General features: G+C 46.3%; 1 protein-coding gene and 1 long non-coding RNA gene across 21 annotated transcripts in view; one reads left to right on the top strand and one right to left on the bottom strand.

Annotated features, from left to right (window-relative positions):
• Positions 1 to 663: 663 nt before the first annotated feature.
• Positions 664 to 22,811, bottom strand: LOC307211937. 19 transcript variants are annotated; one of them, XR_013836614.1, is made up of 7 exons: positions 22,690 to 22,811; positions 21,278 to 21,372; positions 19,484 to 21,061; positions 14,545 to 14,817; positions 6,718 to 6,832; positions 794 to 1,408; positions 664 to 737 (listed from the first exon to the last, which is right to left on the bottom strand). It is a non-coding gene; the product is annotated as an uncharacterized lncRNA (long non-coding RNA). The 19 variants fall into 19 exon arrangements; XR_013836617.1 differs by having other exon boundaries at positions 21,784 to 22,768; XR_013836619.1 differs by having other exon boundaries at positions 21,780 to 22,768.
• A 370-nt stretch (positions 22,812 to 23,181) lies between these two features.
• The window catches only part of FBXO11 (F-box protein 11), a 68,440-nt gene continuing 65,968 nt past the window's right edge, over positions 23,182 to 25,653 (top strand). Inside the window, exon 1 of one of the 2 annotated variants that reach the window (XM_079968575.1) lies at positions 23,182 to 23,749. In XM_079968575.1, coding sequence (XP_079824701.1) covers positions 23,512 to 23,749 — 238 coding nt within the window. In that variant the 5' untranslated portion in view covers positions 23,182 to 23,511. The remainder of the gene's footprint in view (positions 23,750 to 25,653) is intronic. The other variant, XM_079968574.1, reaches the window with a different exon arrangement.

Genomic DNA, 25,653 nt, shown 5'->3' on the forward strand with positions numbered 1-25,653 from the left:
AATATATAAAAGGATCTCACATAGAGGAGGGAGAAAGGTTGTTTTCTGCTGCTCCAGAGAAGCGGACACGGAGCAATGGCTCCAAACTACAAGAAAGAAGATTCCACCTAAACATTAGGAAGAACTTCCTGACAGTAAGAACTGTTCGACAGTGGAATTTGCTGCCAAGGAGTGTGGTGGAGTCTCCTTCTTTGGAGGTCTTTAAGCAGAGGCTTGACAACCATATGTCAGGAGTGCTCTGATGGTGTTTCCACCTTGTGGTCTCTTCCAACTCTATGATTCTATGATTCTAACAGAGCACTGAGGTCTCCAAGGTCGGTCCAGAGGAAAAGTAATTTTGGTGCCCTCTGTGAACAATGCGGATCTTATGGGAAAGTTGGGGAGGCTGCCAAGCTCAAGTGATATCCTGGCACCTGTTGTGAGAACCACCAGCTTAGCCTTGCCTTGCTGGAATGCTTGAGTTCCTGAGTGAGATAGTAGCCAAGTAACCAAGGTCCAGAGCTATGAAGTGGGGTGGGGGAGAGAGACAGAATAGTTTAAGATATCAGACTGGACGAAGACAGAGAACATGTCCCAGTGCTATGGCTATCTGCCTGCCTGCTTTAATATTACGATATTGGGACATTAGAAGAGAAAATATTATATTTGTATGGACTATTGGTGTTTGATCCATCCTGTTTTATTAATGTACAAGAAAAATATGTTTACAGTAAAAGGCTAAAATAAGGAGGATGTACCTAGAGTCAGTCACGACTGGACCTAATGGTCAGGGGTCCCTTTACCTTTACCTTACCCTGCTTTTAATGATCTTAGCGATGCTTTTTATTTATAGAGCCATCGTGCTCCAAGTATTAGCTTTAATTACCCTTGGGAATTTGCAAGCTAGTGGAGTTGGTGGCTCCCACTTTCTAGGGAACAAAAGCTCAGATAGGAGGCCTTGGTCTCTTGGCAGAGGGCACCAGGTTGGCAAAAGCTGGTTAAGAACTTAATTCATTCTGGAGGTCCGTTCTTAACCTGAGGTACCACTTTAGCTAATGGGGCCTTCCGCTGCCGCCGTACGGCCACCACACAATTTCTGTTCTCATCCTGAAGCAAAGTTCTTAACCTGAGGTACTATTTCTGGGTTAGCGGAGTCTGTAACCTTAAGTGTCTGTAACCCGAGGTACCACTGTATAGAGGACATTAGATAAGCTAGGAACACAAGCTTTTTTCTTTTTGTAGGACAGGCCTGTGTCAACTTTTCCCTGCCTTTCGCCAAGCACTGCTCTCAATTGTCCACTGGATGTCTCTGTGCAGTTGCTTTACAGAGGCTCATAAATGCAAGTCGAGGCTCCAGTTGCCAAGCCCAGTCTTGGAAGCTGCACCCAGTTCATCTGCACAGGTGCTGGGGAGGTCGTCTAGCGCATTGCTGAAAGAGAGAAAGTGCATCACTCCAAAGAAGGGCTCAAGATCTGCATGAAATGTGCATGTGTTAATTTTCCATGTACAGATGCAAACTTAGGAACTCTTGTTCATCATCATTATTCATTATAATTATTTGGAAAATATTATTATAATTTAAACAGAAAGGTAATGCACTTCACCTTCATTAGGGAGCCCTGTGTGCCTGCTATCAAGATGTTTACTGTCTGAAACTAGACTTTTACCAGAGGGCCCTTCCAATAGAGGCCTCCTTCAAATACATCTTCCGGCAGAGGACTTCCTTCCCACAATGTTTTTTCTCTCTCCTTGGAAATTCCAACCATCTGCTGGAGGCAGGAGCTGATGGGACATATTGTTTCGGAGTCTGAGCAGAGAAGCTCCTGCGCCAAGTCACATTATACCCACCAACATATAGATAGATGATGATCTAGATCTAGATATGTCAGTGTACTGGAAGAAGCAAAGATCACCAGTGTTGAAGCAATGATTCTTTGTTGGACTGTTTGTGTTGTTTGGATGCCTGATTATTGTCTTCCAAAGCAACTACTCTATTCCCAACTCAAGAATGGAAAGTGAAATACCACTGGACAACAAAAGAGGTTTGCCTTGTGAGCTGGTGCTCACAAGGCAAATTTTTAAAAATGTAACGTAAGTACTGATAACTGGGAAACACTGGCCTGCGAGTGCTCCAACTGTGGAACAGCCTTTATCAAAAGTGTCATAGACTTTGAAGAAGCACAAACTCAGGGTGAAAAGGAAAAACACGAACTAAGAGGAAGGCATATTTGGCAAACCCTCACCGTGATCAACTCCCTCCCATAAACCTATGTCCTCACTGTGGAAGGACATGTGGATCCAGACATGTGGATCCACTGTTAAGACCGTGTTCATCTTACTCGGCTACGAGTGATCGCCAAAGAAGAAGATAGATATATGCTTAGCTAGCGTTCTGGGCCCGGGGGTAACCCATGAAACGCGGTCCAGGACTGGTCCAGAATCTGAAGGTTCTGCTAGCAGTCAGTCCGACAGGGCCAAGGCAGGACACGAGGCAGGAAACCAGGCAAGGACAGGCACAGGATCTCAGGCAGGATCTGGCATACAGCAATGTTGCTCCCACAACCTGGGGCAGGGTCCGGCAGCCTTTTATCTTTGTCGGGGTAACGGCTGGTCCTGATCCCCCGGCAACTCACCTCCCTGTTTTGCCCGAAGGCGAGCACTCCTCCTGCGAGTACTCAGGTCTCTCCTTCTCTCAGACCTTAGTCTCTGCATCTTGGGAGACATCGGTGGGTTACTAGACCCAGGGGCCGCCTCAGCCTCCCCTGAGCAGCTGTAAGTGATGGCCCAGCTGAAGGCAACAAGGTAATCCCCACATCTGGAGCCAGGGCAGGCTCAGGCCCCTGACTCGGCCCAGCTGGTGCTTGTTGCAGGCAGTGGCGTAGCGTGGGTTGTCAGCACCCGGGGCAAGGCAAGTAATTTGCGCCACCTAACCCGTGGATTTGCGCCCCCTAACCCTAACCCCCAGATGTTGCGCCCGGTGCGGCGGACCCCCCTGCACCCCCCACGCTACGCCACTGGTTGCAGGGGAACCTGTGCAGACTAGAACTCTTCAGGGTCAGGCCCCGGCCCCAGACTTGGTTCAGATGATGCCTGAGGCAAAGGATCCGGTGCAGACTGAGACTCCTCTGGTTCCAAGCCCGAACCCGAGTCCCAGGCCATCACAGCTAGCACAGTATGTTTCCAGCAATGACCCAGTGCAGTATGGATATTATAATAACTGACCCACCTCACAGAATGCTGAGGATGCATCAACAGAAGGATAATGTCCAGGTCAAGGGAAGTAAAATGGTACCACTTTATTTTGCCATAGTCAGACCACACCTGGAGTACTATGTCAGGTTCCGGGCATCACAATTTAAGAAAGATATTGACAAGATGGAATGTGCGCAGAGGAGGGCATTCAAGATTATCAAGGATCTGGAAACCAAGGCTTATGAGGAAGAATTGAGAGAGCTTGGTATGCTTAACCTGGAAAAGAGGAGACTGAGAGGAGATACAATAGCCATCTTCAAATATCTCAAGGGTTGTCCCATGGGAGATGGAGGAAGCTTGTTTTCTCCTGCTCTGGAGGCTAGACCCCATTCCGACTAAACACCAGGAGGAACTTTCTAACAGTATGAACAGACTGCCTCAGGAGGTGGTGGACTCTCCTTCCTTGGAGGTTTTTTAGCACAGGTTGGATGGCCACCTGTCATGGATGCCTTTGTTGAGATTCCTGCATTGCAGGGGTTGGACTAGATGACCCTTGCGGTCCCTACCATCGCTATAATCAGTGTAATCAAGGCCTTGGGACCCTCAGTCATTGCCCAACCTTTCTGACTCTTGGGCCCAGACCTGACCTTGAGATCCATTTATCAGAGCCAGTTGCCTGAGCCCCTGGGACTTTTTTTTTAAAAAAAGTTCAGTTAAATATGTAAAGGAAAGTGTGCAGTTTTAATGGACAAAGTGCTAGACTAGCACTGGGGAGACTTGGGTGAGCAGACTGCCATCCCAGCCTAACCTCCCACGCAGAGTCGTTGTGAGGATAATTATTCTTTTTTATTATTATACATTTTTATTGGTTTTTTTAACATATAATTTCCAACAATCATATAACATAACTTCTTATCTTATACAATATTTTAGACTTCCGTCAACACCTCTGATGATTTTCCATTCTTTATCACTAATTCTGCATTTCTTAATTTCTCTATTACTCTTAGTTATCATTAACCAATAATTCTCCTCATAGTCTTTCTTGCAATATTTCAAATAATCATCCTTACAAAACGTCTCGCAATCCTACTAGTGTAATCTGTTCATTACAATGACTTTTCAAATAGTTCGTATATTTACTCCAGTCTTCTAAGAATCTCTCGTCCTGCATTGTGAGGATAATTCAGAGTACCGTAACATCCTGAGTGATATGCACACTTGATAAATAAACGATATGAAAATGATCAGGCATGTGTAATAATTACGGACAAAATTTTCTCATTACCCAAGGGCACAGTAGGATGAACTGGCATGCATCACCTTTTAGAACAATGGTTCTTGTTTTTGTCTTTTAACAAGAAGGCGTTTGACAAAGACCCCCGTGATATTCTTGCGAAGATATGTGCTTTTTTGGTGCCGAAAGGGGACAGAGCAGGAATGTAACAGGCCAGGGGTGGAACATATCAGTGGGGATTCCCCTGTATATCATGATCACAATGGAAGACAAGCAGGTGAATGGACCCTTGATATTCTGGCTCACAACATTTTTAGTACGGTAGTAGATCCTGTAATCAGGGGGACGCAGGTGGCACTGTGGTGTAAACCACTGTGCCGCTTGGGCTTGCCAATCAGAAGGTCAGCAGTTCGAATCCCCGCGACAGGGTGAGCTCCCGCTGCTCGGTCCCAGCTCCTGCCAACCTAGCAGTTCGAAAGCACGTCAAAGTGCAAGTAGATAAATAGGTACCGCTCCAGTGGGAAGGTAAATGGCGTTTCCGTGCGCTGCTCTGGTTTCGCAAGAAGCGGCTTAGTCATGCTGGCCATATGACCTGGAAAAACTGTCTGTGGACAAACGCCGGCTCCCTCGGCCAGTAAAGCTAGATGAGCGCCGCAACCGCAGAGTCGTTCGCAACTGGACTTAACTGTCAGGGGTCCTTTACCTTTTTTTTTAGATCCCATAATCAGTTTCCCACAACCTGGTACCCTCCACCAGTCTATGCTGAACATCTGGAGAGCACCATGTTGGAGAACGCAGGCCTAAATGAACCCACGTGTGAAAGCTCTTCATTTTTATAGTGTTCTAAATCAGCCTTGAGTGCTCACTGGAAGGACAGATCCTGAAGCTGAGGCTCCAATATTTTGGCCACCTCACGAGAAGAGAAGACTCCCTGGAAAAGACCCTGATGTTGGGAAAGATTGAGGGCACAAGGAGAAGGGGACGACAGAGGACGAGATGGCTGGACAGTGTTATCGAAGCTACCAACATGAGTTTGACCAAACTGCGGGAGGCAGTGGAAGACAGGAGTGCCTGGCGTGCTCTGGTCCATGGGTCACAAAGAGTCGGACACAACTAAACGACTAAACAACAACAACTCTATGAGATGTCTACTGCACAAGCCCCATCGAAACATCTCCTGCATGGCTCCAGTTAATTTCAACAGGGCTTGTGCAGGAGAACTTTTCAGGTTTTTGAGCCTTTGATCAACAATGGAACTTGCCAGGGCAGATTTTGGCCTTTCAATTTTCAGTGGCGCCCTGTGCAAGGCAAAAATCTGCTGCTGCCGCCTGCTGTTGAGTTCAATTGACCAGTGCAGCTACCCTAAAGCCACCTCTGAACGCGGGCATAGCCAGACTTTGGGGGGGAGGGCAGAACCAAGTTTTCTGCAACACAATTGGTCAGTTAATTAAGTATTTACATTTACTTGATGGCTTGTGGGGGGGAATCAGCTGCACCCCTGCACCCCCCAGGCTACGCCCATGCCTCTCAAACTCCCTAATTGTGAGTTAAATGGGAGGGGTGCCAATTTTGCTGCATAATTAATGCTTTAAACACAGAGTAGTGTTGTAGTTGCATTCAATGTGTTGACATTTAATGAACTGGCCATCCCATGCTGCACCAATAGAAATTGTGGTTGCATTTCAGAGGCAGGTTTATATACAAGACAGTACAGTCTAGCTTGGGTGTTACTAAATTATCTAATGAATAAACTAAAATAGAATGGATAACCGTGGCTCGATCATCTATTGAAAGAATGAACTGGGCGTAGGAAGGTCCAGTCTTGAATACAGCATCGATGTGTTTTGTTGTATACTCATTTTTCACTAAAATGCATATATATATTTTAAGCACCATGCAGATATGCCTAGTTGGTATTCACACTCAGGAATACTTTGTGTCTAACATAATTAAATAGAGAGCATCGTGTGATACACAGTACAGCGTTTTCCTTGTGATGAATATATGTGCAAGATCTTGGGCGAAAAGTCGCGCACTCCTGCTTTCCAAAGGATATGAGGGGAAACAGGCGAGCTCCAGCAGTGGCTCTTAAAAGTTTAGCAACGATCATATAGAATTACGGTATTTATAGAAACTAACTTGAACAGCTGCTTTTCCCACTCTCTTGCGGGACTCATTAAAATCCTGTTTAACACTCAAATAAGTCTGTGTGTTTGGTGGCGAGAGGGAGAAAAGTGTGTGTACTTTAAAGAAATTACAGGATTTGGAAATTAAGATCAAAGGTGCAGAATGATCTTGAAGTTACTCACTGCTCCCCACGCTTTCCTGACGAATTAAAAAATGATGACAAGGAGCAGAGCGGCTTCTTCTGCACAGCCAAAAATGGAACAGGAGAGTTAAATGCAGCCATGTTGCAGTCTGCATCTGAAAAAGGAAGCAGGGAATAAAAAGAGGAGGTATTCAGAGGGTGTCTCAGGAAATTACTTATGAAGCTCTGCGTAACATGATAGCACAGTGCTGGGATGTCTGGCTCCTAAGGCACATCACTGCAAAGATGAAGGCAATCCTGCGCACACTTGTCTGAGAGTAATACAGTGGGAATACAGTGGGACTTTCTTCCATGCACTGCACTGCATGGCTCATGTAATTTAGTCCTCCATCCTGAGACAAGACCCTCCCCCCCGCCAATTTTAAATCACCTCACGATATTCAAACAGTGGTATGTTACAAGCAAAAACCAGGGGCAAATAAAGTACTGAGTGTCTGGAGGTGGTTGGAGAATGGATGGCGGCTAATGGATTGAGGCTGAATCCTGACAAGACAGAAGTACTGTTTTTGGGGGACAGGGGGCGGGCTGGTGTGGAGGACTCCCTGGTCCTGAATAGGGTAACTGTGCCCCTGAAGGACCAGGTGCGCAGCCTGGGAGTCATTTTGGACTCACAGCTGTCCATGGAGGCGCAGGTCAATTCTGTATCCAGGGCAGCTGTCTACCAACTCCACCTGGTACGCAGGCTGAGACCCTACCTGCCCGCGGACTGTCTCGCCAGAGTAGTGCATGCTCTAGTTATCTCCCGCTTGGACTACTGCAATGCGCTCTACGTGGGGCTACCTTTGAAGGTAACTCGGAAACTACAACTAATCCAGAATGCGGCAGCCAGACTGGTGACTGGGGGCGGCCGCCGAGACCACATAACACCGGTCTTGAAAGACCTACATTGGCTCCCAGTACGTTTCCGAGCACAATTCAAAGCGCTGGTGTTGACCTTTAAAGCCCTAAACGGCCTCGGCCCAGTATACCTGAAGGAGCGTCTCCACCCCCATCGTTCTGCCCGGACACTGAGGTCCAGCGCCGAGGGCCTTCTGGCGGTTCCCTCATTGCGAGAAGCAAAGCTACAGGGAACCAGGCAGAGGGCCTTCTCGGTAGTGGCGCCTGCCCTGTGGAACGCCCTCCCATCAGATGTCAAAGCGATAAATAACTACCTGACATTCATAAGACATTTTAAGGCAGCCCTGTTCAGGGAAGTTTTTAATCTGTGATATTTTAGTGTATTTTTGGTTTCTATGAAAGCCGCCCAGAGTGGCTGGGGAAACCCAGCCAGATGGGCGGGGTACAAATAATAAATTATTATTCTTATTTTTATTATTATTACTATTCCTGTTCATACTCAGCAGCTAGGCACATCTCCTTGTCTCTTAGAAGAACATAAGGGCAGCCCTGGTGTTTTATTTTAAAGCAGAGCAAGGGCCAAACTCGATGAGACATTAAGGGTGTGATTGCATTTTGTCTAGTTTTAATATCTTAAGTAACAGGGGGAGAGATTAGAATAAGGACTGTGGGGGTTGAGGGATTAAACACGCCCCCCCCCCATGTCATGGCCTCGATTATTATTGCTTTTCCCTGCTGCAAGTTAATATCGCTTTCCTCCCAGAACTAATAGCAACTGCTAGAGAGGGAATTAATAGATGCCCTACTCCCGGAGACGTATAGATGTTTAAAAGCTTGGTCTAATTTTGCAGCTGCCCCTTACTTAACTAACATCACTAACGAAGCTTATAGATGGGCTTTCTCCAGAGCCCGCTTTGAGACAATGCGCTCAGCAGTGCTGTACGGCAAATTTACGCGGGTACCAATGCATGCGCGTCTCTGCCCCTGTATGTCTAATAAGGTAGAATCTGTCACTCACATCCTTCTATTTTGCGAATTCTATAGTGAAGAACGAGTTCAACTTATTTTGCCGCTTTTATCAAAATTTATACCCCTTCAACATTATTTGGAATCCTCCCCCGAAATTCTATGAAAATACCTTCTGGAAGATTCCTCAAGCTCAATATCATATGAGGTGGCCAAATTTTGCACTTTAGCAATCAGGAAGCGTAAATCTCTTTTGTTGAATGGCACACTGCGAAGTTCCCTTGTGTAAATTTTTTTTTCTTGATGCTGTTGTTGATTTCCTTTTGTTTGATCTTGTGGTGTTCTGTGTCGCTGGCTTTTGCCGCAATAAAACTTAACTTGACTTGGAATTAATAGGGCTACTGGCAGGAGAAGAAAGGGTTAACTCTTCCTATATGCTGTGTTCTAGATCAGGGGTCAGCAACCTTTTTCAGCTGTGGGCCGGTCCATCATCCCTCAGACCTTGTGGGGGGCCAGACTATATTTTTTTGGGGGGGGGGGGGAATGAACGAAATCCTATGCCCCACAAGTAACCAAAATATGCATTTTAAATAAAAGCACACATTCTACTCATGTCAAAACACGCTGATTCCTGGACTGTCCGCAGGCTGGATTGAGAAGGTGATTGGGCCTCATCGGCCCACGGGCCTTAGGTTGCCTACCTCTGTTCTAGATTATACATCATCATAGAGATAGAATGTTTCCCTCCCTTCCTCTGCTTTTAGATTGCAGGAATACTTTTATTATTTGTGTATACAGTGGTACCTCGGGATGCGAATGGGATCCGTTCCGGAGCCCCATTCGCATTCCAAACAGAATGTAAGACGTGACAGCGCGTCTGTGCGTGTCGCATTTCGCCGCTTCTGCACATGCGCGTGACGCAGTGGCGTAGCATGGGGGGTGCAGGGAGGGCCGGCCGCACCGGGCACATCTGAGGGTTAGGGTTAGGGGGCGCAAATCCACGGGTGAGGGGGCGCAAATTACTTGCCTTGCCCCGGGTGCTGACAACCCACGCTACGCCACTGGCGTGACATCATTTTGACTGTCTGCGCATTTGCGAGCGGCAAAATCTGGAAGTAACGCGCTCCGTTACTTCTGGGTCACTGCGGAGGGCAACCCAAAAGCGCTCAATCTGAAGTGTATTTATCCCGAGGTATGACTGTATTACTTAGAGAGGCATCTCAATATTTTGTGCTGTTGAGCTACCACATGGCATACAACTTTGGAGATTCTGTAGAAGTTGAGAGGCGTGACTATCCACTATGGATCAGATGACTGACCCATCAGTGAATTTAAACTGTTCCAAAACTTCCCATTTGATTGTTTCAGCGTTGCTCTCTTAGGACAGAAGTACACAAATGCAAGGATACTTGCAGGGGACAGTCAACAGACAGGAGTGCAGTGCTCAAGCCTTTCTGAATTCTTACCTGCAAATGCCCTCTGCCCAAGTCAACTGCAATATTTTTCCTAGGCTCAAAAACTGGAGGCAACTTTGGCTAAGGAACAAAAGGTCTGGCCTGGTGTTTATACGCCACCAGCTTATCTATAGATATTCCTTCAACTCCTGTATTGGTGTGACCTGGGTAAACGTTGGCTTGGGAATTCATGTTAATAAAGGTAGTCTAGTTCCCTCAATTATTATTTCCAATTAATATTTCCAAGGAAGGGACTTTTAAGCTCCAGCTCAAACAATTCCCAATTTCAGGAAGTTCTAGGATCTGAGTATATGTCTGAGGTCCTCCTCTCCAGATACCGTTGCTAAGAAGTTGTAACGTTTGCACAGATCTGTCGCAATTGTGTTTAAGTGTCTCACTGAGATTCTTGTGGGTCCACTAAACAGTTAATTGTTTTAGGCTAGAATGGCAAAAGAAGATGGACTATTTATATAGGACCATCAATGTACAATGGTTATTTTTGTTGTTGTTATTAAATTTATAGGATTGTATTTTTTTCGTGTCTTCTAAGACACCTTTGATCTAATGTGGCAGAATTGTGAATTAAAGATTAGGAGGAAACCACATTAATTTCAGCTTGGAAATTTATTTTAGAAGTTGACCAATTTAGTAAAGAAATTGTTTTCTGTATTTGATTATAAAGCACACACCCCACCCCTGTATTTGATTATAAAGCACACATGTAGGGTCTATGTTTACAGTGCCGGGGGTATATGGTTTTTTTTATCAGCATTTGTTTATTTTATTTTCATTTTCTGTATCATTTATTAATAAATAAAATTTAAAAATATTAAAAAAGCACACACACCCAGTACTTCACATTCTTATATACAGCAGTTTCTTCCAGGAACAGGTAAGGATACAATCAAATAAGGTGCATTTAGACACATGTATGGTGTGTGCACAATCAACATAAATTGCCTGGGAAGTTCTTACTGCTAGGTGACAGTTCTGTTGCCCAAGAGACATGCTCATTTTCTAACTGGAAATCTGGAAACATTGCAAGTCTCTTTTACTTTGACTGGCATTTAGTGACAAGATGGTATTTTAACATTAAGTATTTTCACCTGCTTTATGAAAATTACCGTGTTTTTCCGTGTATAAGACACCCCCATGTATAAGACGGCCCTTATTTTTTGAGCCCAAAATTAAGAAATCAATCATTGCAACATTCCATGTATAAGACGACCTCCAATTTTAAACTTTAAAAATTTGGGGGGAAATATAGTCTTATACACGGAAAAATGCAGGTAATCTGGTGGTTTATGTGCTAATTGTTTTGCAATTTATTCAGATTTTTTTTCAAAATGGAAGAAATCTAAATACAAGTTTAGCAGACTGTAAAATTCTAGATAAATTTCCTGTCTTTGGAGAATCTAAGGCATAAATCATCATTTGTTTTATACACAGAAGTAATAAGATATATGTATATGAAAGGCTTCTCCCAAAAATAACACACATGGTCTCCAAAAAGCTAAGCAGAAATAATTTAGTGAGGAGGCAAAGGATCTGATTTCCAGATTGAGTCACGGGAGTCATAGGTCATAAAACATCTTCTGTAGGAGTGAGAAGACCCAAAGGAACTATATAACACTCCTTTGCTGGTTCTGTGCTCTTGGCATTTCACGATCTCATGAAAGGAAGGGAAATCTTAATTCTCAGATATATGACTTGTCCAGGGAAAGAGACTACAGCTTTCAAGCTGGCTTGTTAGAAATAAATGAGTTAATGCTAACTATAGTTGGTTGGTGTGGATAAAATCACAAACCACAGTTAAGCAAAAGGCGAAGTGTAAACTTCTGACTTCCTCCTCCCAACTACATGGGAGAGAAGGGAAGGGAGGACTTGCAGAAGCAAGAGGCTCACTGCTGCCCATTTCGGCTTGCTCATGCAACAGTAAACTGTGGTTAGTATGGTGCCCAAATGTGGTAATACCATCATAGTTGCTGGTCATAAGAATTACCCTATTTGGAAATATTTTAAACACATTCCCTCTATAGCAGGGAAAAGGGTGGGAGCTCATGCAAATTGTATGGTCTGACAGATGCAATGCTTCATTATAAGACTGTGACAATGTAACTAATACTCTGTTTAGTTGTGAATTAGCCTGGATTAGTGGTCAGATTTGCACCATTGTTTAGGAAATATAAGAATCAATGAAAAACTTGATTTAAATCAATTCACTCTGCTACAGATGCATCATCTTAGTGATTAGTCCAATTTCTCAACCAAAGTATATTTCTGATTAATAAAGGCTAACAATTATCTAGCTATAATTAATTGATAGATTGTGAAGAGGGTTTCACAATGGATCATGCTTTTGAAAGATATTATAAGACTCCTCCCTGGATTCTCAATTATCACAAATTTAAAAAGGCTGTAACCCTTTTTACTTATGGATGCTAAAAGTATCTCTGCCCAAATGTTCACGTTTCAGTATTTTAGCCAATGAGAGCCAAGGCACTGACAGGGATAAATGTTATGCAGGGATGAGAAAAGGACCTGTCAAACTTGGATTCAAAAGCAAACTCGCCTGATTTGATCTGGGTGGATCAGATCAGATCATGCGTCCATTTCAGAATCTGCAGTCTAACGATCCCTTCATGAGGTTGCCCCGAGTTTTTACATGGAGGCAGCTGTGTTTTTCCCATAAAATTCTCCCTGCAAGTGATGGAATACCCATCAAGTCCTGTCACAACCAAAGGGCTTTTGCCATCTTGCAGTCAAATTCTGTGGCAGCAAGGAGTCTCGTGCAGTAGCCACACCATGCTGTGGGCAGCTGGACGATCTATATTTGGACTTTTTAAAAGGCACTAAGTAGCTTTTACAAGAACAGAAGCAGCACTGCCTCAAAGGTACCATATTTTTCCTTCTATAACACGCAGATTTTTTTCTCCTAAAAAGGAAGGGGAAATGTCTGTGCGTGTTATTGAGTGAATGTGTGGTCCCTGGAGCCAAATAGTGCAAGGGGGGGGGGCAAAAAAAAGCAGGCAAAAATAAAACCGCGCGTCTCCTAGAAGGGAAACTTGAAAAGAGGAAGCGGCTGCTTTCCAGCATTCTGCCTCAGGGTCTTACTGCCCACCCACCTCTGTTTCCTTGCTGTGTTTGCTCAAACGGAACAAAGAGCAGGGAAAGCCCCTCCCCTCCAGGCAAGCAGAGGGGAAAGCTGAAAACATGCAGGAGGGAGAGAGAGAGAGAGAGAGAGCACGAGCTGGCTGGCTTGGGTGGGTATGTGAGGGAAAACTTTTGCCTTCCTTTCCTCCCTACCCCTCTCCTGCATTCTTAGCCAGCTGCTTCTCTGCACACCCCTCTCCTGCTCCTTGTCCCTTCTGTGTTTTTCCTTCCCTCCCCACTTAAAATGTGGTTAAAAAGCATGGATCCACATGGATCCTCAGGATCTTTGCATTGGGTCAGCCCAAATTCACCATCAGATCACATAGCATGTCCATGGCTACAGCCTGCCCCCCAAAAATCACGCACCCACTGTTGCCTGGGGCTGCAATGGTGCAAAAATGTGGTTAAAAAGCATGGATCCACATGGATCCTCAGGATCTTTGCATTGGGTCAGCCCAAATTCACCATCAGATCACATAGCATGTCCATGGCTACAGCCTGCCCCCCAAAAACCACACACCCACTGTTGCCTGGGGCTGCAATGGTGCAAAAACGTGGTTAAAAAGCATGGATCTACATGGATCCTCAGGATCTTTGCATTGGGTCAGCCCAAATTCACCATCAGATCACATAGCATGTCCATGGTTACAGCCTGCCCCCCCCCCAAATCACGCACCCACTGTTGCCTGGGGCTGCAATGGTGCAAAAACGTGGTTACAAAACATGGATCCACATGGATCCTCAGGATCTTTGCATTGGGTCAGCCCAAATTCACCATCAGATCACATAGCATGTCCATGGCTACAGCCTGCCCCCCCCCCAAATCACGCACCCACTGTTGCCTGGGGCTGCAATGGTGCAAAAACGTGGTTACAAAACATGGATCCACATGGATCCTCAGGATCTTTGCATTGGGTCAGCCCAAATTCACCATCAGAGCACATAGCATGTCCATGGCTACAGCCTGCCCCCCAAAAATCACGCACCCACTGTTGCCTGGGGCTGCAATGGTGCAAAAACGTGGTTACAAAGCATGGATCCACAGGGATTCTCAGGATTTTTGCATTGGGTCACCCCAAATTCACCATCAGATCACATGTCTGTGGCCACAGCATGAAGCACAAAAATGATACATCCACTGTTTCATTCAGAATGTTTTTTCCCTTGTTTTCCTCCTCTAAAAACGATGTGCGTGTTATGGTCAGGTGCGTGTTATAGAGCAAAAAATACGGTAGTTTATTGTTTATTTTTTACCTTGATGCTTCTGCATAGGTTTTAAAGGATTTCCCCTTAAAAATCTGCATAGGCAGCATTTCAAAAGCGTTGGTATCAATACATGATTGGCTATCAACCCAACAAATAGTGCATTGATTACAGTTACATTTACACTTACACACATACGTTTCCTCTCAGGAGTACAGAACAGCTTATATATAGCGTCAAGGTGGTTTCCCCTTCCAGGCATTGCTCAGGGCTACATTTTCTTAGATTTAGTTGCTGAATTGTAGCATGGAGTGCCTTCACACCACTTGCTGGGCCATGCAGGCTAGAATAATCATCTTGACGAAGTAATACTCACAAGTCCTAATTTTTTTTCTTGTTGAATGCAAGTCACAACGTTCTTATATCATAGGGGGACAGGAATTCCTTTGCTTCTTTTAGTTCCTGAGCTACAAAAGCAATAGTTTGTGTCAAGAATCAATGCGCTTTCGTCAACGTCCAATGCAGTGGAATTTGCTGCCAAGGAGTGTGGTGGAGTCTCCTTCTTTGGAGGTCTTTAAGCAGAGGCTTGACAACCATATGTCAGGAGTGCTCTGATGGTGTTTCCTGCTTGGCAGGGGGTTGGACTCGATGGCCCTTGTGGTCTCTTCCAACTCTATGATTCTGTGATTCTATGATTCACTAGGCAATGTTCCCCATTCATCCTCACACTAGTGTGATATGGTTAGGGGGGAACTGTCTTTCTCCATCTGCTATTCCAATAGAGGCCAATCAAATACCACAGGGAAAAAGTGCAACAGCTGTTCCCATTTATCCCCAGTATCTGCTGGTTAGAGGTATACATCTGCTGAATTCAGAGAATGGCAAGACTATGACAGGCAGAGAAATTAATGTTTTCCTACCTATGTATATGTGTATCCAGTTAATACTGGCTTGTAACTAGTACACACTCCCGTAACATGGAGAAACAGGTGGATATCAGCAAACAGCCAAATACATGAGCCAGAGAGTCAGTATGGCATGGCAGTTCGGAGTGCTGGATTTGGGAGAGCTGGTTTCAAGTCTCTACCTAGGCAGTCATAAAGCTCATTGGGTTATCTTGAGCTATAACTACATCTCAGCTTAACTTACCTCACAGGAATGTTGGGATAAAGTACCGCATGAAGAACCACATATATCACCCTCACCTCATTGAAGGAACAGTGGAAAAACAACACAATCCAAATTATAATCTATTATGTAATCATGTTACAAGATGCCTTATACTGAGATAGGCCATGGTCTTTTTCCAGCCAATTTGACACCCTGCTTCATAGCCAACCAAAGTGGCAGGGGCAACCCAGACAGATGGGCAGGTATTAAAAATTATTATTATTATTATTATTATTATTATTATTATTATTATTATTATTATCATTGCTCAGATAAGACAGGTAGTTGGCACAATTGCTCCTGGGCTTCCTCTTCAGTGTTGTAGAGCTCAACCAATTACGGACTGTGAAATAATATGGATGTAGACTAGAGATCAAGTCTTGTTCTATAGTTCTAATATATTTATTGTTTCTATTACAAAATTGTACACACCTAAATAACAAGACATGACATGACTGACAAAAAGCGAGTCACGGGGTGTGTGTGTATAAAATACTAAACATACTATTTTACAGTACATATTACTGAGGTGATTGCAGTATACCAGTCCAATGAACTCTTCAATAAATCAACTTGGAAAACACACAAGAATAGGAATGAGCTAATGAGTAGTTCCTGTTTATCTATGCCATATTGCAATATATGCTGTAGGTATTTCTCGTCCACGTGTTGCTCCCTTTGTATATTTAATAAAATCATACTCAAACTGTGTAAAATTACCTTGTTTTTTCTCTCCCCTTGTCCTCTTCAGTTTGTACAACAACTTTTCCATTAAGGCTGTTTGCCAGACTGTATTATACCAGTGATCAATATTCATTAATTGCAAGGAAAAGCTCAAGGCCTGTTCTAAGGTCAACTGAACACTGGTTAGGGCACATAACTGTGTGTGCCATGTGAAAATATAGGCAGCAAAAGAAGCATACTTTGTAACCTGTGCTGCATCTTCTAGCAGCCAGCAAGCCAAGCTCTTTTGAGTATTCAGAGGTTGCTGTGGAGGAGGGACCCCTGGAGCCATCAAGAACCTGCTGTAACCAACTAACTGCATATTTTAGGATAAAATTACTCGGCTTTGGAGAGAGACCTTGACTCCGCAGTTGTTGCAGTTCCAACTGAAGTGCCTAATGCCATTTCTTGCAATGCCCTGTAAAGGTAAAGGTAAAGGTACCCCTGCCCGTACGGGCCAGTCTTGACAGACTCTGGGGTTGTGCGCCCATCTCAATTAAGAGGCCAGGGGCCAGCGCTGTCCGGAGACACTTCCGGGTCACGTGGCCAGCGTGACATCGCTGCTCTGGCCAGAGCCAGAGCCAGAGCCGCACACGGAAACGCCGTTTACCTTCCCGCTGGTAAGCGGTCCCTATTTATCTACTTGCACCCGGAGGTGCTTTCGAACTGCTAGGTTGGCAGGCGCTGGGACCGAGCAGCGGGAGCGCACCCCGCCGCAGGGATTCGAACCGCCGACCTTTCGATCGGCAAGCCCTAGGCGCTGAGGCTTTAACCCACAGCGCCACCTGCGTCCCTGCAATGCCCTGTAGGAACCCTTTCAGTTTATGCACTCACATGACACAAATAAAATGCATTATTCTCTGATTGACTACATACCCTCTTGATGCCTGTTACAGATAGGTAGCCGTGTTGGTCTGCCATAGTCAAAACAAAATAAAAAAATTCCTTCCAGTAGCACCTTAAAGACCAACTAAGTTAGTTCTTGGTATGAGCTTTCGTGTGCATGCACAGGTATCTGAAGAAGTGTGCATGCACATGAAAGCTCATACCAAGAACTAACTTAGTTGGTCTTTAAGGTGCTACTGGAAGGAATTTTTTTATTTTCCTCTTGATGCCTGTCAGTCTCTGCCGCCTTGAAAGAGGCAATGGTGTGGCCAGTCCTAAAAACGCCAGCCCTACACCCATTGGCTTGGACCACCTACCAATCAGTGGCAAATTCCACTTGCTTTGCTGATACTTGTTACCATTCTAGGACCCATCTGGGTTCAGGCCTTGCTATGGGACCAAATTGGCCTTGGTTACCCTATGGATGACCTCTATCGAGAGCAGAAAAAGGACAGTGCAATCTTGCTCCTTCAGTGTCACTTCAGCTTTTGATAGCAATGACCATGGCATTCTCCTACACTGACTCTCTAGGCTACGCACCAGTGCCTAGACACCATGGTTGTTCTAGATTTTTTTTTTAACCATTTCTAGATGAGGGCAACTAAACTGAGCTTAAATCCCAGTGGAGTGGGTGACTGGCTCGTGTCAAAAAAACAGGCCAACTGCTTGTCTTGGATGTGACTGTGCTCCTTTCTGAAGGAGTTTGTTTGTTTGTTACCCACACTTCATCAGAAAGTTCCAGGGTGGGCTACAGCCTCAGCCATAGAATGAAAGTACAGGACACTACTTCTGTGGGGAGGGAATTTGACAGTGTTGGATCTGCCACAGAGAATGGCCTCTCCTGTGTTACCATTCCCCAAACCTCTGAGGGTGGTAGAACTACCAAGAGGGTTCCCTCTTCTGATCTTAACATTTGAGAGGGTCTGTAGGGAGGTGGTCTTTCAGTTATTTGGGGCCTAGGTCCCAAATACACAGTGTATTGGTGCTTCTGGATCCAGCTTTGTCAACTAGAGCTTTTACAAATGCCATATGATATTCACTCCACAGCTGTGAGTTGAACTTCCAGTGTGCTTTGGAACTCCCTGCCTATTAACATGAGGCAGGCACCCTTGTTGTAGTGCTTCAGATGCCTGTTAAAAAATTAATTGGTCTGGTAAGTCTACCAGGACATAATCTAATTAACTATGCACTTGGTTTTTAAAACTTTCTGATTTAATGTGTATATTACTGATAATTGTTTTGCGTTGTTTTTATGCATGCTACATAGGGGTTCTTTTTATTAAGCGCTTTACAGCTTCTATTACTATTTAATTTATGCATCACTTCCTGTGAAACATCCTGAAGCGATTAACAATAAAGATAAATACATTCTAAAATATCTAGAAGTGCATATTGGTTACTCACCTGTTGCTGGGAACCCAGATCTCTCTCAAGATAGGGTCTTTTGTAGGAACTGTCACACTGCCCCATTTATCAAGCCACAGCACTTTGTCATTAAGAAAGTGTAAATTCCATGTCCACATTCACAACTGGAAGACCTACAGTGGTGCCCCGCAAGGCGAACGCCTCGCAAGACGGAAAACCCGCTAGACGAAAGGGTTTTCCGTTTTGGAGGCGCTTCGCAAAACGAATTTCCCTATGGGCTTGCTTCGCAAGACGAAAATGTCTTGCGAGTTCCTGCGGGTTTTTTCCCCTTCCCCCCCCTTTCCCTAAGCCGCTTATCAGCTGATCCGCTGATAAGCTGCTTAACAGCTGATTGCTAAAAGCCGCTAAACCGCTAATAGCGCTAATCCGCTAAGCTGTCAATGGGCTTGCTTCGCAAGACGAAAAAACTGCTATACGAAGAGCCTCATGGAACGGATTAATTTCGTCTTGCGAGGCACCACTGTATTACACTTTGGAGTTCTGTGTAAAGTGCTACTGACACAACTGGTAGTAAGCAATTCAACAACCTCTGCTTGCATCATTTTGGTTTTTTTTTAAAAAAATAACTTATTCTTTTAGCAACTTTAGAAGTTTTGAGCACTTTTCTACTACATATATCTTTCAGCATGGAGGGTGCAGGTAGTGATGGGTAAAGAATGAGATAACCCGGCCCAGCAATATTCTGACGTTGTGCTGACATTTTTTCCCTATTTACTTTGAAGGTTTCTCTCTTATTTTTATTTATGTTGTAATAGCTCTGAACAGGTGTACCCCTTGCAGTAGGGTTAACCTTGAGGATAGAGAACAATGCTAATGGCACTGCCACTGTGCTGAAACAAATAACCAGTGCAAGACCACTCCATGTTATGGTGGAGAGTGTATAGGAGTTTGACCAGAGAGCTCAGCAATCACCCCTGCCATGGAACTCACCATAAGCAACGTTATTGAGATCTGCTGAATGGCCCACAGGAATCAGAGGAAGCTGTTACAGTGGCAGAACTTGAGATATGCCGCCAGTATGACAGATAGCTGGTAAAATCCTCCCATACACCAGCAGATGACATGGAGTGGAGGTGTGGGCTGCACAGGGGAAGAGCATACACATAACAAATCTGATACCCTTCAAGCTATGGCCAACCTTCAGCGATGGTGCAACCTTACCCCAGCCCCCAGCCCCACTGTAAGGGATTTCCCTCCTGTTGACTTTTACTGGAAGGGAAAGACTTTAAAAACTGCTCCCCTCCCAGGCTGAGCATGTTTACAATTTGGTGCCCTTTCCACATCTCCAGATCTGGTGTAGTAGGTTAAGTATAGGGTTGCATGGGCTATGTCCTTGGGAAAATCAGTACCATTCAGCCAAACCCATCACATAAGGGGGAAAAAGTGGTGTTGTGTATACAACTATCAGCTCCTTGGAGGAAGAAAATAAAATAAACAAACAAACACATTGTATTGTATTGCATTGTATTTATTTGATTTACACCCCATCCTTTAACAGCTTACCTGGGCAACTTACAGAAAGATTAAATAATTACAGTAAGACTATTAAAACAAAAACATTCCTACATCATGATACAGCAGAGCAGCATATAAGCAGTCAGCAGAAATAAAAACAAACACCAAGCAAAGTAGTGTACAGAGGATTATTAGTATTATCAGTATAATCACCTTGTAAACCACCGTTTCAATTTATACATAATTAAAAACAGTTAAAAAACACAAAAGCAAGTACAATTAAAATAAGATTAAATCTCTTAACAAGTGGACAGTCGGGGTAAATACCCATTTATCCAGCTGGGAAAGCCTGTCAAAACAAAAATGTCTTTTCAATCTTTCCCAGAAAGGGCAAATAGTGCTTGTCCTACCTGACAGGAATGCTGTTCTACAGAATAGGAGCAGCCACACTAAAAGCCTTTCTCTTGAGTTACTGCAGAGTACGCTTCTGAAATCTTGTAAACGGAGGAGAAACTCTCCTACAGACCATTGCGATCTACTGGGTGTATAAGGAAGACAGTGGTCTCTCAAGTAACCTGGTCCTGAGAAGTATATGGCCTTCTGGAAATAACCATGTTATTTATTAAACCATGCTTCTTCCGGGATCCAGGGACTAGTATTTCATCATAGGTGCTAAAATCCAGGAGATACCATTGTGTACTACACAACATTATTTGGAGTTCATGTGGTGATTTGGTACCCCTATTTTATGTATTCCAATTACCCGAGCTCTGTAAAGTTTTCAATATTATGACTATCAGCCAAGCAACATGGACATTTGTTTTCCATCTCGTATAGAAAACACAGTAAACACTACCCTTTGCTTCTGGAAAATTTTGGACACTTAAAGCCAAAGACTATACAAATTTGTTCCCGAGGCATATTAATTGACAATGGAAAACTTACTTTAGTTTCCAGCTCTTTTCCAGCTTTTGTCCAAGAATCTGAGTTCTCACTACAGAAATGTTTCTAGTCCTCATAATAAAGGTAACTTGAAAGTATCTGGCCACATCACTATGAAGCAATAAAATTATAGTAACTGGCAACCCAGTCAGATAGGCAACAAATAACAATAACAATAATAATAATAATATTCTGCCATTTTTTCAAGAGCCAGATCCTAATTTTGTACAACAACTGCTAGTTCAAGTGGTATGCAAACTAATTTCATTCCCCAGAGCAGATCTTTAGAACCACAATGGGTTTTAACAACAAATACTATATACTCACAAGAAACATGAGGCAATTTCATGGATGTCATCTGATGTGTCATCGCAGTACGAACAAATTCTTGGAATGTACAGGTGCTTTTAGTCCACTGAATCCTGTTTCAGGTCAAGGCTTTCAGAGTAAGTTTGAGTCATTTAAGGAACGTTTCAGTAATACCCCCTCCAATTAGACTCTAGGTTTTAAGTTTTGATTTGATTTCAGCCACCTTCACATTATATTACTCTATGAGATAACAGTATCTGCTGTTAAGACCATAGGAAGCACTGCTGATCGCAGAAACCACCACAACCCTATGGATTGTAGCATCAAAAGAGGAAAGCATAGCATTTCCCTCCATAGAAGCAACAAAAGAACCCCACACCTGTTCACTCTGAAACAGCAGCGAGGCAACAGAGAGGAGCGAGAAACTGCACAGAAGGGTAAGGAGCAGCAGGGGCGACCACAACCTGTAGGGATCTGGAGCAATGCAACAATGCGCTTCCAAAAATGGCTCCACACCTACCTACCCTTCCGCGCGCCCTGCGTGCGCGCTCTTCAGCCTGCTTTCCACCAAGGTTTCTTTCTACTCTGCAGCTGCTTCCACAGTTGGTTGGCGCCCACACGAGCCAGAGGTTTCCGCTCCCACATGCCACCCAGCCAGCATGAGGAGCAAAAACCGGGCTCTCCTTAGAAGGGCCGAGCTGTCAGGTCTGCTCTTCCCTTTGCAGAACTGACCCGCGGTGCGCACGTGCGTGCCTGCCTAGACCCGTGTCTTTCTGCCAGCCCCCTCCCCCCGCGCGCCCCAGGAACAGATTAATCATTTTCTCTCCATGAGATCACCGGTCGTAATAATTTATGCTAATATTATTCCCGCCCCGTTTCTCACCCCTTCTCCTTAAATTTCCCTCCTACCTAAGCGGGGACGGGGGGGGAGAAGAGAAGAACCCTTTCTCTCTCTCTTTTTTTTTAACCCCCTCCCCAATCTTTCTCTGGGATAAAGGCCCTTTATCGCAATGCATAAGAATGCAGGCCCGGCTGGATCAGGCCAGCGGCCCATCTTAGTCCAGCAAGTCCCCTGTTCCCTCAGAGACGCTGGGCACTTCCGACGTGAGGCAACTCGAATCCTTACAAGAGCGTTTAATAACTTTCGAAAATCCTTTATGGACCACCCCCCCCTCCCCGTCAAACCGCCGCCAACTGACAACCCAAAGGCAGGCGCGTTTCAAATCTTTAATCTCTGAGGTAAACTGAAGCCAAGCGGCCCCCCCCCTTTCTTCTTCCCAACGCTTCCCTGTCCCTCGGCAGATCCTCCCTCCTTGTAGCCTCGGCCCTTTATATGTACGTCCCTTTATGCGGCCTCCTCCTCCAGCCACCCCGCCCCGCCATCTCCCCTCCCACCAAGCGGCAGCCTTCCCCCCCCCCCCTTTCTCCACCTCCTCAGGACCCGCCGCCGCTCGGACGCGGCATGCAAGCTAGGGCGCCATTGGCCGAGCCGCGTCGCTCCTTCCGTGCGGGAGGCGAGGATTGGGTGAGGGTGGGAGGAGGAGGAGGACGACGAGGCCCGCCTTGCCCGTAGCGAGAGCGAGTTGTATGTGTGTATAATGTGTGGTGAGTGAGGAGAGAAGGGAAGAAGGGAGGGGGAGCAGAGAGAGGAGGAAGGCGCGCGCGCGCGCGCCGGGGTTGAGGGTGGGGGGGAGTTTGCCTTGCCTTGCTTGCCTGCCTTTTTTTTTTCCCCTCCCTCCTTCTCTCTCTCTCCCTGGCAGTGTCAATGGCTCCTCCTGCCACGGAGCGGCGACGGGCTTAAGCCGAAGCCGGGCCAGGGGGAGCTGTGGGCGACTCCCTCGAGAGAGAGAGAGACGGGGGGGCACGAAAGCGGCGATATTTGAGGCTGGGGGAAGGGGGAGGGAGGGGAAAGCGCGCGCTCGTGAGGGGAACGAGGAGGAGGAAGGAGGAGAAGAAGGGGGGGTCACCAGCGGCACGAGCATCTCCCCCCCCCTCTTGCAACCTCGTTAACCGCCGCCGGCGGAGGAGCGACCTGAGCGGCGACTGAGGAGAAGCAAGGAGGAGGCTCCTTCTTTTCCACCGAGAGAGAGCGAGCTCTCAGTCGGGCCGGTTCCCCTCAGCCGGCGGGGGGGGGCTCCCTCGTCCCTTCCTTTCCTCTCCCCCCTCCTCTCCCCTCTCCTCCCCCCCTACCCACCCCGAGTACCGGAGCCCGGAGGAGCGACCCCCTCTCCTCCCCCCGCCCGAGCCGGCAAATGAACTCGGTCCGAGCCGCCAACAGGAGACCCAGGCGAGTGTCCAGGCCGCGCCCGGTGCAGCAGCCGCCGCCGCCGCCTCCGCCGCCGCCTCCTCCCGCTCAGCCGCCTCAGCAGCAGCAGCAGCAGCAGCCACTGCAACTGCCGCCGCCGCCGCCGCCGCCACCGCCGGAGAGGAACAACAACGCCGCCGCTGCTGCCGCCGCCGCAGCCGCCGCCGTCGCCGCTGGGGAAAGGGGTAAGAGGCCGGGGGTGGGTACGGTGGGGGGGGGCAGCGGGTGTGTGGGGGGAGGGGAATCGGGTGGGGGGGTCCCCCCTCATATAACTGCGAGGCAACGCTGTTTCCCCCACCCTTCCCTCTCCTTTCAAGGCGTACAGGCCGCGCTTTGTTTGGCTCGGGCCCTATTGGGGGTTTGTGGGTGGGCTGGGTGCCTTTTAAAAAAATAAGCTCGTTGTGGGTTCCTCTCAGGTAGGGAAGTGGGGGGGGGGTCCGAGAGCATAGCGCCCCCTTTCGGTTCCCCTCTGAGGGAGGGGGGAGAGAAGAGAGGCCCAGGATCTCTCTCTTTTTTGGCCACAGGGTGGGGAGACCACTTCCCTTCCACCCCCCCCCCCGCACCCCCGTGTCCGGGACACGGCGTGTATCCCAGTAACTTGTGTTGACACCTTTCCTTTTATTCTCTCCGTCCCCTCCCAACTCTTCCTCTCAGCCCCCACCCCCTGCTTGCCTCCCTCCCTCCCTCTTCCCCCCTCTTTTCTCTCCCTCTTTTTGTAATGGTGTCTCATGGAGACAAGAACTGCTCTTTCTTTCCCCCCCCCTCCTCTTCCTCTCCCTCCCTCCCTCCCTCGCCCTGCCCCAGTGTTTTTGCTGCGCAGTTTGCATTCAGTGTGGCTTTGGTTACCCGGGGCCCGGAGGAAAAAAAAGAGCGAGAGAGCGAGATCGGGAGGGTTTGTGTGTGTGCGCGGAGGGGGTGTTGTTCGGTGGGGTAGCACAGCACCGAGGAGAGGAATCGCAGACCGTTTTCTGTCCGGGTAGATCATCGGCCATTTATTTATCTGCCTCCTGTCTCCTCCGCCCGCCCCCCTCCGCCTGTTCTCTCCCCTCCACCACCGCCACCCAGTTCACCCACCGCCCTAAATAAAAACCCACAAATATTTGCTCCTGGTGTCGGGCTGCGGCGGCTGGCAGCCGAGGAGCCTTCTCCTTTTCTCGCGCGTGCGAAGGTTTCGCTTCCCTGCCTGTGCGTGCTGGGTCCTGGGCCTAGTGTAAAAATGTTGTCAGATTGGAGGTAGTCAGGGAAGCACCATTGTCTGAAAGAACTGGGAATGTAGTCGTGGTAGGGAATCCTCCTCCTCTTCTTCTTCTTATTCCTCCTCCCCTCCTCCCCTGTTTTCTTTCCTTCCCTTTTCCGTAATGGAGGCTTTAAACGTTCATCGTGCAAATAAATAAAAACAGGGTCTTGGGGGTTTCTGTTACTGGGCGGCCCGCGGCGGGGAGGGTGATCGCTCGCTCAGCTGCATAACTGTTGCCATATTAATTGGCTGGGGTTCTCTCCCTGTGTTGGTGTGCTGTCGTCGCAGGGTTATTTTCTAAAGGAGAAGAACAGGGGTGGGATCGAAGGAGACATTTTGCATTTATTATCTGGTGGGTTGGATTTTTTTATTTTTTATGCGCCGGTGTCGCACCTATCGCATGATAAAAGGAGAATGACTTGTGGTACGGTGGTTAAGACGTTTAACAAAAACACCCATAGCCGTTGTTGTCTTTTGTTTGAGAGTGTGGGGATAATACGTTAGAGGGGGAAATGTTGTAGTCTTAAGAACTGCATTGAAACTCAAAGAGTTTTTGGTTTTTTTTAAAAAAGATAAAACGGGCTTCCATTAACTCATTAAACAAAGGGACAGTAACCTGCTGAAGCGCTTTTAATTCTTTCTTTCCTCCATGGCTTTCCTCCCCCCACCCAATTGGTCAACACAAGAATGTTGCCCAAACCACATAGCTGTGTATTTTCAGAGGATGTGATGTCCTATGCCCAATTATGGCTTTTGTGTAAACCATTAAAAATCTGTCTCACATCACTTACATAATTACTGATCATGCTTTTTTTTTTAAGGAGTTCACTTCCTCCTTTTGTATGTACTGTA

This window comes from Podarcis cretensis, assembly GCF_951804945.1.
Source record: "Podarcis cretensis genome assembly, chromosome: 3".
Lineage (NCBI taxonomy): Eukaryota > Metazoa > Chordata > Lepidosauria > Squamata > Lacertidae > Podarcis > Podarcis cretensis.